Genomic DNA, 20,333 nt, shown 5'->3' on the forward strand with positions numbered 1-20,333 from the left:
CTCCAGCCTCACAATGCTGGAATGGGGGGAGGTGAGGAACCAAGTGGTTCACAGGCTCACCTGAGTCACACCTGGGGACGGTGAGGTGGCACATGCAGGAAAAAATCTAGAGGCCCTCTCTGACCCTCCAGGGCCTCTGACCTCTCTCTCTCCTCACATTCCCCCAACCCTGCTCACTGCAGGAGTTCTCTCAGACAGGAAGTGAGGTAAGGTCAAGGATGAAGGGACTCTCAGAACTGCTGTGAGGTAGAACCTGGGACTAGAAATTGCTGCCTTCTCTCAGGAAGCAGGGATGCTTCTGAAGGGGTCTGGGGTGGCCTCCTCCCATTTAAGTCTAGATAGGAAGTCAGCCCCATAATGTCACCATCACGCTCTAAAACTTTCAGTGGCTCCCTATTACCTTCTGACATAAGTAGGCTTTTTTAGCCTAGCATGTCAGGCATCCACATTAGCAAATCCAACTTGCCTTCTGGCTTTATCTCTCACTTGTCCCCTAAGCCTGCAGCTTCTAAATGGCCTGACTGGATCCAGACCTAGGTCTGTGAGGCTGGGGGTGTGGTAAATTCAGCACAAGCTCGTCCCTGGTTGCTCTCTATTTCTTTAGAGTAGTCCTCTAGCTTCAGAGAGGAAGTTAGATAGACTGGTTACATCCACCCCTTCATCTAAAAACTACAGTTCTATTCACGCAGCTCAAACTTAACATTAACTGCTTTATCAGCATTTCACGTTACTGCTTTATATTTATAGCTCAAAATAAACTAAAGCTCTAGCAATATTCCATATAAGCTCTTGATGGAACTGAGAAGGATGGATTTTGAAAAGAAACATGAAACCAAAATGTAAAAGTTCATTAAGTTATCTGTGCTGTTTCCACAAAGATTCTTACATGAATCATATATATGTGTATATGTATATATGCACACGTATCGGGCATGTCTCAGGAGAGAGAGAGAGACAGAGAGAGAGAGTGAGAAATAGAATCTTGTTCCCTCTTGCAAGCAACATAATACTCAGAGCAAAAACTGAACTGAACACAACTCCCCTAGGTGCTAACAAAGCCCCTTTTTTATTGCTCCAGGAAACATTTTCTTCCTCTTATGTCTGGATGAAGTTCGTCATTGTTCGTCTCACCTTCTCAGCTGCTTTGAGGCTTTCGTTGGGCTCTGGCCTATGCAGAGGAAAGTTGTTTAGCTCCTTAACACCTCCCAAGTTGTCCTCGACTGACTGTATAAACCCTGCCTCTGAATTCAGCCATGAGCTACTGAGCTTAGCACCATGCCTGACACAGACTAGCTGTTCCCAACTAGACAGGAGCAGGTGCCCTCGGAGCTGTAAGAAGGGCTGCTGTCCTCCAAGGATGGCACCAGGTGAGTTGGGAGAGGAGGGGCAGCTGCCTGCTTGTCCTGACTGTGCCCAGGGAAGTCTCTTCTCCTTTCAGATTCTCACTGCTCCCTCCTTAGCACACGACTCGTTTGGACCAGTGACAGCCTGGTTTGCAAGACAGAGCTCCAGGTACTGTTCCATGTGCACAGGACCCCAAGACAAAGAGCTCTGGCCTGAACCACCTTTCTTCCAAGCCCCTGGCCCAGCTCCTCACTGTGTCATCATCAACATCATCATCAACACAGCAGGAGATTACTATGCGACAGGCTGCTGTTAGAAATGTCTTACTTGGAAAAATCTCATTTAATGCTCAGTATCCCATGGCTCATACCTCCCTGTCTAACTGCACCTCATATCAGCCCGTCGCTGCTCCAGCTCAGCCAGCCAGCCCGCCTGCACACCTTCTCCATTCTCTTGAATCTTTGTCCTTATTATGCTGTCTCCTCCACAGGGGTCACCCTTCCCCTTTTCCATTGAAATCCTGGCCACCCTTTGCGGTCAGTATCCTGTCTCACCTCCACCATAAGGCCTGCCCAGAGCCCAGTCAGAAATTCCCTCTCCCTTCACTCACTGTGCTCAATCTTGTACGGTTCTTCCGTCCTTCTGTCTTAAATTGTAGCTTCCTGGATAACCCCTTTTCTGCCTCCTCCCGGAGGTTCCATGCCCTCATCTCCCAGAGGGGCGATCTTCTTAGCCCCCACAGCCTCTGGCATACAGTAGGAGCTCAATGGATGAGTGGTGTATTGAGGAGGTAAACGCACAGGGAGGAGTCTTGCAGAATGGTAGGGTGGAAGGACAGTGAAGTGGAAAAGTAAGAAGAGGGTGAACAAAGGCACAGAGATGGAAGTGGCTAGGGCAGGGGAATGACCACTTTGGCGGGGTGAGTTCATGAAAGACGGCCGAAAGAGATGGACCTGAATAGACGAATGAAGGGAGGCCCAGGGCTCAGGAGGGCCTTGGCCATGGGGCCGCATTCCCCTGAGGGCAGAACCTGGTAATGCTTCAGGGTCTGGGTCCCTTGGCCAGGGGCTTCAAGAGGCTGCTCCTGGGGCAGACCCCTCCCTCTCCCTGCCCACCCCCTCCGCCTGCGTCGGCCATCAGAGCCTCCCTCGCGGACCCAGAGCCTCGCATTGACGCGGGCCCGCGCGTGAGTCAAGCCTGCGTCACGGCGCCCCGCCGCCAGGGTGGCCTTTCGCAAAGCGAGGGAACAGTGCGCGCTGCGCTGCGCTGCGCTCCGCCCCGCTCCGTTCCGCTCCGCAGAGCCGGCGCGGCCAGCGCGCAGGGAGGGTGGCACTCGGCTCCGGTGCCCACAGCCTCACGCGCTCCCTCCGCCGCGGGACCTGGGTTCCCGGACCGCTCCCCCGAGGCCTGAGCGCGCCGCGGGCGGGAGACGGGCCGGGACCGGCGGCGAGGGAGGGAGCGAGGAGCTAAGCAGGATCGCGTGCGCCGGCGCGCGGCTCCGGGTCCCCTCCCAGCCCCGGCCGGGGCCCGTCGCCACCACACTCGGACTACCCGTGGGAAGGGCTGTGCTCCCGCGACCCGTCGGGGACCGCAGCTACTCGACCGGAGCGTAGGGGCTGAGGCTGCGCGACGACCCACGCGGGACAGGTGAGTCGCCGGCTGCGCCCCGCCTGGCTTTACCAGAACATCCACCGCAACTTCATCTGTTTCGGCCCCGCCCCAGCCAGGGAGGCCTAAGGACCAAGGTGTGAGGAGGCGCTGCTTCGGTGTCCTCCCGGCGCTGCGCGGGCCCGGGGCTCCTCCCGCCACTCCTACCGCCGTTGCTTGGCGACGGAGCCCCGGGGCCGGCGCTCCTTAGGCGCCTCGGGGGTGCCCAGCGCCGCGCTCACGGGTTGGACACTGGGCTCCAGCTTCTAGGGCTCAGGAGGGCCCAAGAACTCCGGAGGTAGTAGGGCAGAGCTGCCGAGGCAAGCGCCCCCTGAGGACCGGGGTGGAGGCCCCGCCAGAATCGCCTCCCTGAGCCGCGCGCCTAGGGCGCAGTTCTGGCGGGGAGACTCCTGAGCGGCTGGAGACCCCAGCCCCAGCCGCTCGGCTTCAGGCCCATGACCTTGACAGTAACATTGGCAAGAGAAGCAGAACGCTCACGCCCGCGATGAATATTTAATTCCCAGTCTTGGGGCTGGTCCTCGCTGAATTCAGAGCTAGCGGGGAGCCCATCTTCCCTCGAGGGATGAGCATCGGGGAACGGAATGGCAGAGATGGGGGACGTGCGCGGGGAGCAGGTCTGGAGGGGGCGCCGCCTCGGGAGAGAGGGCCTCTGCCACGTTTATACCTGTGCGCACCGTGCTCTCAAGCGGCGCTTGCAGTGCCCCGGAGAAGCTGGGGCGCGGCCTCCTGCTCTATTCTTTTAAAGCCTAAACAGCCCTGTCAAGGCTGCAAGTGTTCAGAAATCCTGAGGCCACTCACCTTACAGGACCCAATGGCTATCAAGGGGAGTTTCTAATAATAATAATAATAATAATAATAATAATAATAATAATAATTATTATTATTATTATTATTACTGTTTGTTGCCATTCCTCTTTCCTTCTTTGAGAATTTTTTAATAGACCCTCAGATTAGGAAATTTCTAAGCAGAGCTACCTTTGGAGCAATTCAGCTGTGAACATGAGGCAGGGGGGTTTGGGTTGGGGAGACAGGTATAGGGAAGGAAGATTCTTTTGAGGACACTGCCCCTGTTAACAGGAGCTTCCAGGAACAAGGAAAATCCTGTCATGGCTCCAAAAAAATTCAACTAAAACTTTTGTTTGATTGTGCTGTGCTGGACATACTGATTGGTGTCTGGAGAGCAAGGTCGGAGTGTGTGGGGGTTAACAGAGGGCTTCTTGCATCTCTTGCTGTGCTTATATTATCCCGTGGTCCTGTGAGGTGGACCCATCCCCTGGCAGGAAGGGCTTCGAGGTCACACCTGCTTGACCTTGGCAGGAGCCCATCCATGGAGACTGTCAGAGGCTCAGCTCCTCTGCTGGCTTTTCCTCTGATGGAGCAGCTGTGGCTAAGTAGGTGGTGAGTTTCAGCGCATCCCTGCTGCTCAGCCTGGAGGGTGACTCAGTGCAGGAGGCAAATCGTGCCCACCAGCTCTGGTCGGAGTGAGTGTGTTTGGCCTGAGTCACACACAGAGTCGTGTGTCAGCTGTTTGTGAGTTGAATGGGGTTCTTTGCCAGGACTTGTGAGTGGCAATGGCCCGAGCTCCCAGTGTTTTGGGTCCACTGACCAGAGGTTAACAAGTCCCCAGAGTGAGGTAAGCAGAGCTCATACTGCCTGTCTGCTAGGCAAGGGTCCCGGAGCTCTGACCCCATGGGGAAGCGACTGAGGCTGGGTTGAGGGGGAGGTTGGAGGAGAGGGCCTGTGACTGTGGTGAGAACCAGGCGAAGTGCTCTGCCATGTGCCAGTGCAGGGTGACCTTGGGCAAGTCACTTTATCTCCCGAGCCTTGGTTTCCTGAGTTGTAAAGCAGAGATGCCTGTGGTACCTTTTCTGCAGGCTTATTTTTGAGCCCAGTGCTAGACACATAGCAGATGCTCATTAAGTGTTAGTTCCCCACTCTTCCTTATGGGCCTTAACCAGAGGTGATTCTTTCTCATCTTGTCCTTGTTTCTCACTCTGAGCGGGGTGTAGAGACAAATGAAAGTGTCAGGGCTTCCCGTGTGGTTAAGAAGGACCCATAACTCAGCTTCAGACTGACCTATTTCCAACCCTCAAGTCTCCCCTGAGAGACCCTGAATGGGGAAGCCTGAGTAACAGAGTTGGGGAGGTGGGGAGGGCCGGGCTGGGTCTGCTGGGTGCCCTTGGCTGCCTGCAGTTGCTCCGGGGTGAGATTCAAGCACAGACCTTGCCTCCTTAGGATCGTTTGCGACCGTGACTGCACCCAAGTTGTGGCACCTGCTGAACTTTAAGAGTCGCTGCCCTCTGAACAGGTCTTGCCATCCCCTTCCCCACCTGTCCTATCCATAATGGAGTTGGGAGCTACAAGAGAACTATCCAGAAGAAGTTAGGCTGGCCTTTTCTGGAGAGGAAAGGAGTATGTCTCCTGCCTTTCCTGAAGGATCCTGGGCCCCTTCCTCCCTCCTGTAATGTGTCTAGACCTGGTGCTGATTTAAGATGTGCGCCCCTCCAGAGCAAAGGAAGTAAGGGGATCCCCAGGGCAGCAGGAAAGAAGCCATGCTGACCCCCAGGACTCCAGTCTGCTACTGGAATGTGTGTGCATGTTTGTGTGGGGAGGGGAGGGGTACATGCACCCTGGAATCAGTGCCCTCCCAGTTGGATCTGGGAGAAAATTCCAAGGATGACATATACAGAGATGAGAGGATTCCTGAGAAGCAAGTTCCTTCTGCCTGGACAGCTTCCCTTCCCTCCTGCTCCTTCCTGTCCAGGTTTGCTGCGGCAGGACAATTCATCATTAATCCCTTCAAAGCTGCTAAGATAAGCAGCAGACTAGTTTAAAGGGGAGATGGATTTTGGTGGTTTTTTTCCTCTTGAACCAGTTCTGAGTGATTGCTTGCTCTCAGGCTGGACTGCAAGAAATCCTTACAGCAAAATACCTGGAGCATCAGGATGGGGGAAGACTCTGTGATCAGCCCCTACAGAGTCCTTTTACATCAGCCTCCCCCTGACCCCCGACTGGTGTCCCAGGCTTTCAGAAGTCAGAAGCAGAGTACCGCAGGTAGATCTGTGTTAATGCACTACCCCAAGCGCAGAGGGGACAGTGACCTGTGGGGAAATGCCTACTTTGCCTGCTTTTAAGCAGGGTGGGTGCAGTTGTGGGTTCCAGCAGCTCATGCCGTGCTTGGCACATGGTGATAATATCCAGGTTTTTACTGAGGCTCCTGTGCTGGGCTGAGTGCTTTATTCATAGACCATCTCATTTATCCTTCTCTCTAGTCCCAGGAGGCAGATGTTGCTCTCAGATGTTTACAGATGTGGGGCTTGAGGTTCAGAGAGGTTTAATAATTTGCTCAAGGTCACACAAGTAGTGAATGACAACCTGGGAATCTGAACTCAGGTCTGTCAGTTTCCAAACTTGATGCTCTTAATATCTATGTGATATGTCTCCATAAGAAGTTCTTAATAAATGTTGCTGGCAACCTAGGCATTTACCCAAATGTGGTTGTCTAAACCTGTGAGTCTAGTTCTTTATGCTGGTGCCTTGAGAAAAGGGGACATGAATTGCCACCAATGGGAAATTGGTAGAGAGTGAACATACCTCAACTTCTAACATTCAAGAAATATGGTATGTGGTTTGAGGTGGGTTGGAACTTGGAAGAAGATCCCAGGCTCCATCTTGGTGCTCTACTGTCCTGCCCATCTTTCTCTTCCTGACCTCTACCACCCCTGACCGCTTTCACTTAAAGTTTGTCCAAGTCAGGGGTTGGTGCTGACAACAGTAAGGAAAGAGTCAGAGCAGACCGGAAGTTGTCCTGAGGCTTTTTGCGTCTATAGAATTAAGGACAGCCAGCCTCTGGTGGGAGCTTTGATGTGTCAGATTTCTGTGCTGGAGGGTGTGAGCCAGGGACCTGCAGCAGTTTCTGATGAGATCTTAGACCCCAGGGCAAAACTGCTAACACTTCAAGGTTTTTTACAGCAGCTGCTTTGTGGGCTGCCAGGAGAGATGCTGCTTGCTTTCTGGTCTTGTCCCATGGAGAGCTCACTCTCCTTACCCTTGGGGCTCCACCGCTTCCATCCTTGGCTGTTTTGGGAAACTTGGCATCTGATTCCTTGTGGTTCTCCATCTCCTCTCTCTGAGAAATTGCCTGGAAGAACAAGCCCATACTGTCTTCGCCTGCCTGGCATCTCCAAGCCACCTTTGATCATGGTAGAGAAGTTTCTTAAAGTCAGGATGGGTAATTGGAATGTAAGCATTACTGCTCCCCCACCCCCAGTGAACAAGGAGATCTTCCCAGAAGCCCTTGCTCTGTGGGCAGCCATTTTGAGGGGATACAGTCTCTGGGTAATTCTCTCCTCCACCTCCATCTCCCTATGAGTGATTTAAAAAATTAAAGCATCGTTCATTTATGGATAAATCCAACTATTTAAAAAATATAGTTAGATCTTCACTGCGTAAACATATAGTTAGATGTTCACTGTGTAAAAGTATATTTTTAAAAATATACTTAGATCTTCACAGAAAACTCACATGTGAGAACATAATTGCAGATGCAGGGTGTATTACTGTACCGAATCATCCTCATGTTTAGAACCAGGTCTGTTTTGTCAGAGAGGAATTCTGGGTCAGGTGAGGCCTGGGCGGCCTGAGTCCCCAGCTTGGGAGCTGAGGCTGAAAGTGCTCTGAGGCTCCTTGTGGAGTGAGGGTGGGGTGACTGCGGGCTGGAGGAAGTGACGCCCCAGCTCCCAGGGCCTGGGGGCATTGCATCAGCTGCATTTGTCCCACTGAGCTGCCACTCTGTCTTCCAGAGCCTACTCACAGCTTATCTGATGATAACAAGTTGCCTCTCACTGTATTCCATCATTTCTAATTACTGGTTTAATTAGAATTTCCATTGGATTCTGTGCACCACTAATCTGCCTCCTTATTATTTCACTTGCAAATAGAATTCATTGGTCTACACCTCAAATTCCTGCTGATTGCATTTTCTCTTTAATTATAAGACTTCTGGGCTCCTGTGGTTTGAAATCCTACTCCAGATCAGGAGTGCTGTTTGATAAAGCTGCCTTTCAGGAGATGTGAACAGTCATCGGTGGGAAGGCTCCCGCAGGTGCTGCCAGGTGAGTAGTCAGTGAGGACGTGGAGCTCCTCTTCCTGGGGTCTATAGGAAGGGAAGCAAGTGTGCTCCTGGGCTGGGCAACCCAGTACTGGCTCCCAGAGTGGCCTGGTGGGTGCTGTCCACGGTCTTGGGACACTTCTGAGACAACCTGCCTGCTAGTAATTTGGAGACTCCTTTAGAACAACTGGAAGAACTCTCCTTGGCCAGTCCCCGACATTGCATTACATCTTTAGCTTTGGGAAAGGACATGGCCAAGCGAGGAACCTCCTGACCCCAGGGAGGAAGGGTGGTAGATGGACTTGTTCTACTGTTGACTTGCTGAATGAGTCACGTGTGTCACTTTGCAGTGCAGCATGGTGCACTGGAGGAACTTCCTAACCCGTGCCCCAGGTGGATGGCATGTGGCCCAGAAATAATGATACCTTCATCCCTGGGAATAGCCTTGAGTGGCCCAGGGTGGTGAAGCCACCTCCATTGACCCCAGTGTGCCATCCCAGTCCTCTCTTCTCTGTGTGTCATCACCTGCAGAAGATTGGAGGAACCGGTACACGGGAAAGAGTTTGGGCTGCAGAGTGTGGGAGATCACAGTGTGGCTCCCCTCTCCTCCACTTCCTGGCTGGGCAATCTTGTACATGATGGTTATCTTTCCTTAGCTTTGGCTTCTTCGTCTGGAAGATGAGAATTACATTTTATCCCAAGCTGTTGAGGGGCTAAACAACATATGTAAGCACAGTATGTCTTCAAACATGTGTGCTCCCTCCGCTACGATCTCAGGTGTCCTGCGACTTGTTCCCGACGGGAACCCCTCCACAAAGCCACACCGAAGGCTGGTGAGGAAAGAGACACAAACGTTTCTGGTTCTCAGGAAACAGACATCATGTTGAGACTGTAATTAAGGCTTTCTCGTCACTATTCCTTCAAGTGCTCTTTGGCACTCTGGTGGGTGACTCAGGTAATTGGACACCCTTGATCCCTTCTGTCTGTCTCTCTCTCTCTCTCTGAGACAAGAGAAAATAGTGGCTTTTAAAAAATCCAGGTCAGAGGATTTGGGCAGATGCTGTGAGGACCCATCTGTCACCACCGTGGGCCTCCCTTGAGCAAGAAAAGAAGGGAGTGAGGCCTTCACTCATTGCTCTTGGAGTTTTTATTTTTCACATCTGATTAAAAAATTTTTTTTTTCCAAATCAGAACAGTCTCATGCATCTTCCGTCTGGGGCCTGTGTGCCTGTCAGCACCCTAGGTCCTCTGTTTTCCTCTCTCTTTAAATTCCAACAGCCTGGCCCAGGTCACCACCATCTCTAACCACCCTCCCTGCTTTCTCACTGGTACTCCAGTGATCCCTCTTAAAACAGTTGAGTGACATCACCCTCTTCTTGAAAACTGCCAACAGCTTCCTGTTAGCCTTGAAAGGAACCCAAACTTCTTTCCATGGCCGATGAGTCCTGCCTACTAGATGCCAGCTATCCTTTTGTCTCAGCACCTCCCACTCTTCCCTAGCTCTGGATTGCTCTCGGCACAGGGCACTTCTTCTCTGGTCTTTGAACTCAAATGCTGCTCCTACCTCAGGGCCTTTGCACTTTCTGTTCCCTCTGCCCTGAATGTTTTTCCAGAATATCCACATGGCTCGTTGTCTCACACTATCAGGTCTTTATCAGAGTTACTTTCCTAACCCCCTGTATACTGTAGCATCCCTACCTCACTCCATCCCCTCTATATTATATATTCATTTGATATCACTATGGATACAGTATATGCCTCTATATACAATATTAATTATACATTTATCTGATTTTTATTTGTCTTCTGCACTAGAATATAAATCCCCCAGGGCAGGGACATTATTTGCTCTGTTCTCTGCTATACTAGGACAGGGCCTGGTGCATAGTTAGCGTTCAGTAAATATTTGTTGAAGAAAGTAAAGGACAGGAAGGAGAGACAGAGGGAGGGAAGGTATAGAGAGGAGTTTTTAAAATCTCATATTTTAGCAGAATCTATAGTTCATGGGAGTCTCTGGGCTCCATTCTCCTCCAGCCCAAGAGGGAAGTGGAAGATTAGTTGGAGTTCCAAGCACCTGCATCCCCTGCTAGCCCTCTGTGTCCTCAGGCACCTGCGTGCTTGTTCCACTCCAGTTCCAGGCCATCGCAGGACTGTGGGTGGATGCGCCTCTATTCCTGTTTGAGCCCATTCCCCTGTGTTCTTATGTGGAGGGGCAGCTGGTGCAGGTTTACAGTGTGACCCCTGTGTTATCTCATTTTATCCTCATGACAGCCCCAGGAGGTCAGAGCCTCATCCCCATCTTTTCAGGTCCAGAAGCTGAAACCAAGAGAGGCTGTGTACTTTCCCGAAGACTCACAGCTAGTAAGTGGCAGCAGGACCCAGATCCAGGTTTCCCTGGCTCCAAAACCCGTGATCTTTCAGTGTCATGGTTGGGAGTCAGATTCCTGAGTCAGCCTGTGTTGGTGGGGACTCAGGGCCTCAACTTTTTGACTGTGTGCCTTATGTCATCAATTCCAAGGTGCATATTTTTGCACAGTGTCACATCTTAAAATCAGGGTGTGCGATCGAGAATGTTTCAGATCAGCTGTTGGTTAAGTAGAGTGGTGACCTAGTTGGGGGAAAACCTTCCAGGGACCTCTGGTAAGTTAAAAAAAGTACCAGCACCGAAGGGTTTTCAGTTCAGTGAAATATAGGTAGTTAATCCCTCTGAGCCTCTACTCCTTCACCTGTAAAATGGGAATAATAGTGGTACCTGCCTCATACAATTATTGGTGGGGCTACAGGACATAATGGCTGTTCAACACAGTGGATGCTATGGAGTCAGCCCTCCAGAAGTATCGTCTCCGTGCTACTGTTGTCATTGTCTTTATTACTAAACCCGACTCTGCCCTCAGCACCTAAATTGTAGTGCGAGGCTCATGCATCTTGCTTGCATACCCACTGGGCATGTGTTTCCCCCTCACATGATATGGTAGAAATGAACCAAAAGATTTTGTTGGCACTGGCCCCGCCCACATTTTCCAGTGCCAGTTCCTCCCCCTGTGGACCATCTGCCCCCTTTCCTGCTTTCCTTCCTCCTTGACTAAGAAAACAAAATACCGACTGCAGAGAACACGCTCGGCAAATGCAGCAAGAAGGTGAGACGGGCTGCAGATGATTCCACTGGCTCCTTTGCCTGTTTGTTGCTTGGAATGGTCCACCAGCCCCTGGAACACTCGGTGCCAAGACTGTGCCCATCCAGGGTTCATGTGTCTGAGGTGAGGATGGAGCCCGTCTGTAAAGTAGAGAAAGGGAAGCACAGACCACGGATACTTTATAAAAGACAAAAAGTCAGTGAATGATGGCCAGACTTCTTAGTCTACCTTAGCTTTAAACTGCTGCTGGGGCATCACATGTTCTTGGGATCATCAGAATATCACGTTGGAAAAGGGGGAATATTTGAAGCTGGAAATCACATCAGACTCTAGAAAATTTGGGGAGCTCAAAATCCACAATTCATTGATTCACTCATTCACTTCATTCATACCATATTTACTGAGCACATGTAGGCACCAGGATTTGACCTTGCACAAGCAAAGACGTTGGGAGCTGGGATAAGGCCTGGAGACCACAGTACAAACCCAGCGAATCTGTGAAATGGAGTTAGGAACCACTGTTCTGTTGGCTTCACTTCTCAGTAAGCTTTTCTTTCTTTTTCCCCTTTATCCATGTGGTAACCAGATGCAGTTGGTAGGCCTTCCAAGGCCTGGGGGTCCTCCCCACATGTGCTGCAGGGCTGCGTGGAATTAGAGCCCCCGGCTGGGCAGGCGACTTCTGATCGGTGTACCATCTCTCTAGTCAGAGCTGTTAGCTTTTCTGCCCAGCATCTTCATTTCAAAGGCAAAGGCAGTGATTTGGATTTCAACATAGGAAGCAGGTTGTTCCTGGAGGGTAGGCAGGCAGAGACGCCGGAGCATCTGTAAGTGCCGAGCTCTGTCCTGTGTTCTAGGCACTGCTGGGCCCGGGCAGTGGAGAGGGGCTGAATACACCCTGAGTCCTGCCCTCAGAGAGCCTTGTCGTTAGGAAAGGGATCAGGCATGTTAACAGCTAGCTATACAAGATAGCCAAATGATCAAAGTGTGAAATAGTCTTCTTAGGAGCCTGCTGAGGAGGGGAGAGAAAGGGACATTCGTTCTCACTTAGAGAATTGCGGAAGGCATCACGGGTGAGACGGGGTTGGGGGGCTTGAGCTGGGCCTTCAAAGACTAGAAGCTCCAGTTGGAAGAGGTCGGGGAGTGGTGGTTGGGCGGGGGGGGGGGAGGGGAGCCCAGAGGAGGAGCTGCGCATGCCTGGGCCAGGGCGGTGCGGTGGCAGTGGGAATGAGGGGCACTGGTCTTCTGAGAAGCAGCCTCTGAAAGCCTGGAGGAGAGGTGAGCTGGGAGCCTGCTGCCGGCCTCTAGAGGAGAGAAGGCTTGAGCTAAAGCATGAGGGATAGGAGAGGATAGATCTGAACCTGCTGACAGGAGTTTGCAACCTTAGGATGGAGGGTGAAGGAGGGAGAGGCCGAGAACGGTGCTGGGTCCCTGCCTGTGTGTCCTGGGCGAGAAAACCCAAGGCAGGCGAGTGGCCACCACATCCAGGCCAGGGCCTGTCAGGAGCAGTTTGCCCCAGGGGACCGCCAGAGGTTCCAGTAAGACAATTAAAAATAATTTGGAGGACAGTTTGTGTCTGATAACGGCCTGACCAGTTTTGCTCTCTGTGGAAGCCCAGAGGCTCTGAAGTAATTAGGAGAACTGTGTGGACCACCACTTCGAGTCACCTGGAAATCAGGATGCTGTCAAGTTCTCTGAGAGGAAAGGGCCCAACCTTGCTTCCTTCTCCCCACCTGGATTGGTCGTCAGCCGTATGGCCCGGGGAGCTGGGCCTTCTCCATGGCCCTCCCTCCTGGGGGCTCTCACGGCTCCCCCGCCGTGGAGGTTTACATTTATGGGTGTGCGGTGTTCTCTCCAGACCCCTGAGACCCAAGGGCAGCAAAGCTGGGCATGCTCCATGGGGCTCGGTGAGGCCACCCCTGGGGCGTGGGTGGGGGTCTGTGGTCCCCTTGACTGCCTGCTTTCCCCAAGATGACAGCTTGTCCACTTAGCCCCCCTGGGGGGTCTCACTTGGAAAATAAGTGACTCCCTTAAGTTTGTCCCTTGAGTTACCTGGTACCACCTCACCAACCCCAGAGGCAGGTGCTCAGAGGGCTGACTTGAGTGTTCCAGAGAGACCCCTTCCCCTTCTCTGGCTGCTGTGGGGTGGAGGGGCCCCTGGCTTGGCCTTGGTTGCAAGGTGAGCAGCCCCCACCCCCACCCCCTGGGGTAACTGCTGGGTGCTGCGCTGGGAAAGCTGTTGTGGAGCCATCAGCCCTCTGGCAGGAGATATTTTTACCTGTCTGCCTTTTAGTCGCACTATTTTTTCCTCTTTTTAAGAAGATTCGCAGTTCACTCGCTCATCCTGCCTTTCTCACACGTGCTATTCTGAGCTGTAAGCTGTATCCGTTGCTAAGTGACAGCTAAGCGAAAGCACCGAGCGCTTTCTCGGCGTTTGAGCCCCTCTGCCTTGTACTTTAAGTAATTGAGGCATTCCTTCTAGAGAGTACCAAGGAACTTCATCATCTGATACGCTGCTCGTTTACAACCCACCCCCAGTTACTAGAGGGGAATAATTCGAGTATGGCTGGGCTGGCTGTCAAAACATCCCCATGAAGCCCCAGCGAGCTCTTAGCTGACAGAGGGTGGCCTGACAGACCCGAGAGCCTGCAGTTTCTAGTGCCTGGGGCAGGTCACGCCTGGCTCACACCCACGTGCAAGAGGGCCCTCTCTGGATATATGCAGAGCTGAGCGGGATCTCAGAGGTCATCCAGACCAACTCGTTTTACACACAGGGAAACCAAGGCCCAGAGAGGTCAGGGCGATGGTGCTGTTTGCATTGGTGGTTTGGTTGGTGGTTGGTCAGGACCAGCATGGGGCCTCTGGATGCCTGGATCATGGCCTGCAAAGGCCCAGGCAGAGAGAATCTGCCTCCTGGTCCTTCTCTGATCCTGGTGCTTGTCCTAGGCAATGCTTCAGGGTTGTTGGCTGGGTATATGTTGGATTTCCATGCTCTTTTCACCTGCACAGGACTCCAGGCTTCAGGGAGCTGGGGGTGGGGGGAAGGAGGGTTATTCCAAGTCACTGATGCCACCTCCCCCTTTAAAGTCATGGAGAGAGCACAGGAGTGAGGAGACCTGGGTGCTGACAGCTGTGTGACATGAGCCACGCACTGTCCTACCCTGGGGCACAGCTGTCCACCTCTCTTCCCAGGCAGGGCTGTGAATCCAATGAGATGTCGAGATGAGGTGGGGTTTGTGAGCACTTGCTGGGAGCCGGTACCCTTCTGAGACCTGTACAACCTCTCCTCCCCACGACATCTCGGGGTGTGCCCTGCTCGCCTCACCGACACCTCACAGTGCAGTGAGATGAAGAAGCTTGCCTGGCTGGCAGTTGGTCAGGGGCGAAGCTGAGATTCGAACCCAGGCAGTCCGGCTTTGAAGCAGAATCACCACCCTATTCTGTGCCAGCAGACTGTGTCAAACACATCTTTAATGCTTGCTAACTATTACAACTACGAGCTATAGTTTGATTAGTAATGTTGCTAGACTTTACTGAGGCCATGTTTTTATTAGTAATAGTATTGCTGATCTCTGGGTCCAGGACCTGGTGCCGCCTGGCCCTTCGCTGCTGCCCTTTGACCCCGGGGCGAGGCAAGTGGGCCTGGACTTCGCAGGGTGCTGCCCCATCAGCCTCAGGGCAGTACCATTCTCGCTAAGAAGAAAGAACATTTCAGAGATGGTGGTGTTGCAGTATGCTCTCCACCCTCTACCCCATTCCCTCTGCAAACTCATTTCAGCTTTTCCTGAGGAGAAACGGGGCGTTTATGTAATGAAATATAAATAGGGGGACTTACATATTTTTAAATGAATAAAGGCAAACAACAGGAGGCTTCCAGGAGCAGCCACTACCCTTTGGATCCTTCTTGGCGCCAGTCCCCGTGCTCCTCACTTTGTGTGCATCTGCTCACTGAAGCCTCCTCCCTGGGAGACCGGAACTGTCATCAATAGAACTTTTCACCCACGAAGGGGCCGATGCTCACATGATTAAAGTGAGATGGCTGTTCACCCCTCTCACAGCACCCGTCCAAGGCCTTACAGTCGGCAGCAGTGGTAGCTTTGAAGTCAGACAGGCCTGAGTTTGAGACCTCCCATGTCATCCATTCATTCACTCATGCCCTCGACATACATCTCCTGAGTGCCTCTGGTCAAATGTCCCCTCCTCAGGGGCCATAAAATATCAGCCCTCCAGCTTGAAAACTACTGCACCCTCCACTCCATGTTATTTCTCCTGATAGCACAAATCACCACTGGCTTTTTTTTAAATTGAAGTATAGTCAGTTTACAATGTTGTGTTAATTTCTGGTGTACAGCATACTGTTTCAGTCATATATATACATACATATATTCCTTGTCATATTCTTACTCATTACAGGTTACTGTAAGATATTGAATATAGTTCCCTGTGCTATACAGAAGAAACTTGTGTATTTATTTTACATATAGTAGTTAGCATCTGCAAGTCTTGAACTCCTAATTTATCTCTTTCCAACCTCTTTCCCCTCTGGTAACCATTAAGTTTGTTTTCTATGACTGTGAGTCTGTTTCTGTTTTGTAAATAAGTTCATTTGTGTCTTTTTTTTTTTTTTAGATCCCACATATGAGTGACATCATTGGTATTTTTCTTTCTCTTTTTGGCTTACTTCACTTAGAATGATGATCTCCAGATCCATCTATGTTGCTGCAAATGGCATTATTTTATTCTTTTTGTGGCTGAGTAATATTCCATTGTGTGTGTGTGTGTGTGCACGCGTGCGCGTGTGTGCATGCGTGCGTGTATGTGTATCTTTATCCAGTCATCTGTCAATGGACATTTAGGTTATTTCCATGTACCACTGGCTATTTTGTATGTTTATTTCTTTCTTTAGTATCTGGCCCTCCCACAAGAAGTATAACCTCCACAAGAGGGAACAGGTGACTTATTTTGTTTGCTGCTGTATCCCTCACACCTAGAACAGAGTCTGCTACAGGGAAGGCTCTCAGTAAATGTATGTCAAGTCAGTGAGTGAATGAATGAAAGAAATGTGAGCTCTCAAACACAAGCCTGTCTAGCCCCAAAGCCCCTGCCCTCCACCACTGCAGCTGTCTTCTTCCTGTGTCAGTCCCTGCTGAGTCTGACCCAGTGGCTTTGGGCAATTCATTTCCTCTCTCTGGGGCCTCAGTTTCCTCATATAAAAGATGAGAATGTTCCTAGGGTCCCTTAAGCTTTAATATCCCAAATGTTGGTCTCTGCTGTCACATGAGCATATTCACTGGGCACAGAAGGTTCTAGTCATGATTGCAGCCCAGCCCAGTGCCTCAGCTTGCAAGTTTGCACCAGCACTTTGCTTCCTGCAAACTGGATGGCACAGGAGGACCCTGGGCCCCTATCCTGTGGTGTGGGATGTTCATGCACATCAGTGACATCTTGGGAAGAAGGAAGAAGCTCATATTGAGTGGATGCCTGTGATTTCCTTGATTCTGCTGTGGGTCTCCTCTGGCTTTACCAGAATGCGTTAATTTTGTCCTCGAGCCCTCCTAGTTTGAAATGATGCCTTCTTCCCTTCGCCCCCCCAACCCCTTTCTCATACTAGTGACCAGAGCTGCCACTCACTAATCTGTTTATGAGGAAGCATGTTCTGCAATTGGTCAGCCTCAAGATCAATTCTGTAGACCTGCCAGAATCCCCCTTGGTTTTCTCCAGTTGCAGCGTGATGAGCAGTAAATCATATCTAATGCATTGCAGATTGTTCTGACCCAATCCCGCTGCAGGCAGAGCACCTGCAGAGAGGCTCTGAACTGAGGTGGCCTGGTGATTGCAGTCGTCAGGGGGACTCGAACCCTTCTCCTTAGCTGTAGTTTTTAATAAAATTCCTGATGTACACTGAGGAGTGATGGGGTACCTGGACTAGCAGCCACTGAGTGTGCCTCAGATTTTGTTCTTCCTTTGAGTGCCTGAGGACCTGCTTGGGGGAGGGGCTCATCCTGGCTGCCCAGGCAGGAACACAGGTCTCCACCTTGCATAGCTCCTAGGAGCACCATTCACTTGTGTAGCGTGGGTAGCAGCCCGGGGAGGAAGCTGAGGGCTGGAGGGTCCACAGTCCCACCTTGAGGTACCCTCCCAGGCACAATAATGGAGTGGCCAGCTGACCCACCGCGGAGTAGAGTCCCAACTGACAGCTGCGTCTCTTATAGGGAACTGTGAGGTCTTTCAGGCAGGCTGGCTCTGTCCCAGTCACTCTAGATCCCAAGACCCTGACTGTTCCTGGAGTGGCAGTTACTAACAAATCCCTGTCCCCCTTAGATGAGAAGACAGGGAAGTGTCACCTGCCTGTGTGGTCTAAGGGCTGGCCTGGAGAGGGCTGGCTAACCCTACAGACCAGGGTGGACAGTTGTCCCCAACTGCCAGGCCTCTCAGCTTCATCGCGTATATAACACAATCTAGCTAGCCAGGTCTCTTTGAAGGTCAGGTGTGGGCTGGAGTCAGCCAAGAAGTCTGGGTCAAGCTCAGCAGGAGGGGCAGTCGAGCACTCTTCCGCCGCACAGGGACCTTGCCCGGCAGTTCAGGTGGCCCATGTGAGAACAGAGGCAGCTCCTCCCTTTAGTAAAGCAATTACAGAGCCGGGTAATTTACATCCCTAGAAAGATGCAGGGCAACTGCAGGCCGGGGTGTATGTGGTTTAAATTTAAATCCTCCAACCTCCCCTTAATGAGAAGATGCTTCAAAACGGAGCAGAATGTTGGGATCCTTCAAAGGACTAATTTCCTTGGTGCTTTATTTGTTTAAAAGAAAGCATGAATGACAGATGAGGAATGGCAGGAGCAGGGGAGGGTTTTGCCTCCCCCGCCCTCATTGTGCAGACATTATCTGCTGTAAAACTGTCACTGAAGGATGGAGAACCAGCTTTTGGCTGTGGTGGCCCTCAGATAATGTCACTGCTGAGAAATGACCCAGGATTTGTTGGCACCAAGCAAATATCTCTAAGGCTCTGGTGCCAGAATCCTGGTCAGTGCTCCTGCCTGGGGAATGAAGGAGCCTGGGGAATGCTGGTGTCCAGGGGCTCCATGGTAAAAGCTCTAGCCTTTTTTTTTTCCTTCAAACATTAATATCCCTTTGAATTGCTTGGAGGTTCTGTGAAAATACAGAGAATGACTCAGTAGATCTGGGGTGGGCCTGAGATTCTGCTTTTGTAACAAGCTCCCCATGATGCCACTGGCTCCTGAACTACATTTTGAATGGAAAAGCCCTAGGGAAGGCAGATGCTGACTTCCCTGGATCCCACCAGGTGGTCTGACTAAATAGAACACAAGAGGGCTAGGACTTGGCCACACCCTGCGCTGCCCTGGGGGTCGGGGGAGACTGTGGGACCCTCCAAATGTAGTTGAACATTCTAGTATCTGTGATTATGAAATGGGGCAATGTCGTCGTGGGTGACCCTTTAGTTGGGTTTGCTGTCTGGTGTTGCCTCTTCCGCCCCACTAGGTTTGCCTCTCTGATGATGCTCAGGTAAGAAGGCCTGTTGGGAAACCGAGTGTGCAGAACTCAAGCTCCTCCAAGGGTACCCCAATGGGGTGCAAGGCGAGCTCCACATTCAAGGCCACTGACTGGCCTCCGAGCGTGTGATGGGAAGTTAATTGGGTCATGTCCACTCGGGCCCCCCACCTCTCTGGTGTGGTCAGTTCATCCTCTCCTGCTCACCTGGTTTCAGAGGTCCCTGGATGAGAAGGAGCTGACAGCAGCTGAGTCCCACCCTCTCTGTGTGCTGGGGAGCAGGGCTGCACGGCCCAGGTGGCCCAATGCCGAAGAACAGCAAGGTGACCCAGCGCGAGCACAGCAGTGAGCATGTCACAGAGTCAGTGGCTGACCTGCTGGCCCTCGAGGAGCCCGTGGACTATAAGCAGAGCGTCCTGAATGTGGCTGGCGAGGCAGGCAAGCAGAAGGCGGCAGACGAGGAGCTGGATGCGGAGGACCGGCCGGCCTGGAATAGCAAACTGCAGTACATCCTAGCCCAGATCGGCTTCTCCGTGGGCCTTGGCAACATCTGGAGGTTCCCCTACCTGTGCCAGAAAAACGGAGGAGGTAAGAGGCTTGCCCTGGGAGTGCCCTACAGATGGCCTGGGCTGAGGCAGAAAAGGCAGAACCAGAGCCCTGGTAGGTTGGAGTCTTGAGCTCCAACCTACAAGTGAGACTTCCCCGGGAATAGCTAATAGCCAAGTGCTAACAGCTCCCAAGAGGCGGTAGACACGATGATAAGAACATGGGCTCTGGCCCTGGACAGCCTGGGTTCAAATCCCAGTGCTGGGACCCTGTGCAAGATGCTTGATCTCTCTGTGCCTCACTGTTCTGCATCTGTAAAATGGAAATAATAGTAGTTCCTGCCTCATGGGATAGTTGTGAGAATTAAATGAGCTTTTCACGTAGAATACTTACCACTGTAACTGACTTAGGAAAAAGTAGCTGTTGGCCGTTATTATTAAATGCGTATAGGGGGAGGGTATATCTCAAGCAATACAGCTCATGCTTAGCATGCGTGAGGTCCTGGTTCAATTCCTAGTGCCTCCTCTAAAAATAAATAAATAAACCAAATTACCTCCCCCCCTCAATAAAACTGCTTACAGATGCCAGACACTGTTGTAGGCACTCCCTAGATATTAGGCTGAAATACATGGAACTGCTCATGTGACTGTCTTAGAACAGACAAAGCCCCAACTATTGTAACCTCCAAAATCCCTACATGAGGAAGAGTTATTCTCCTCCTCATTTTAGAGACTGCAAAACAGAGGCACAGAGAGGTTAGATAGCTTGCTCAAGGTCACACAGCTAGTGATAAGGTCAGGATTCAGACCTGGACAACTTGACCCCAGAGCCTGAGCACTTAATCGCTGCACCAGCTGTCTCCCAGGTCAGAGGGCCCTTCAGGCTGCTCCCTAGTTCCAGTCTACCCAGAGGATCTTGCCCCTGGTACCAAACCCCTTCTACTCATGACTTCTAACCCCCAGGCCCTATCCCCCAGCGCCTTGGAGGCAGGCTGGAATGTTCCAAAGGGAATTTCCTTCGAAACC

The 20,333-nt window shown here is 51.7% G+C and overlaps 1 protein-coding gene across 3 annotated transcripts in view; it reads left to right on the plus strand.

Moving 5' to 3' along the window:
- The first annotated feature begins 2,588 nt into the window (after window positions 1-2,588).
- The window catches only part of SLC6A17 (solute carrier family 6 member 17), a 49,810-nt gene continuing 32,065 nt past the window's right edge, over window positions 2,589-20,333 (plus strand). For 2 of the 3 annotated variants that reach the window (XM_031457774.2, XM_031457777.2), the window contains exons 1-2: window positions 2,589-2,991; window positions 18,980-19,350. In XM_031457774.2, the coding sequence (XP_031313634.1) occupies window positions 19,068-19,350 (283 nt within the window). In that variant the 5' untranslated portion in view covers window positions 2,589-2,991; window positions 18,980-19,067. Of the gene's footprint in view, window positions 2,992-8,009; window positions 8,127-18,979; window positions 19,351-20,333 lie in introns of all 3 variants that reach the window. The other variant, XM_031457775.2, reaches the window with a different exon arrangement.

This window comes from Camelus dromedarius, chromosome 9 (genome assembly GCF_036321535.1).
Source record: "Camelus dromedarius isolate mCamDro1 chromosome 9, mCamDro1.pat, whole genome shotgun sequence".
NCBI classification, from domain to species: domain Eukaryota; kingdom Metazoa; phylum Chordata; class Mammalia; order Artiodactyla; family Camelidae; genus Camelus; species Camelus dromedarius.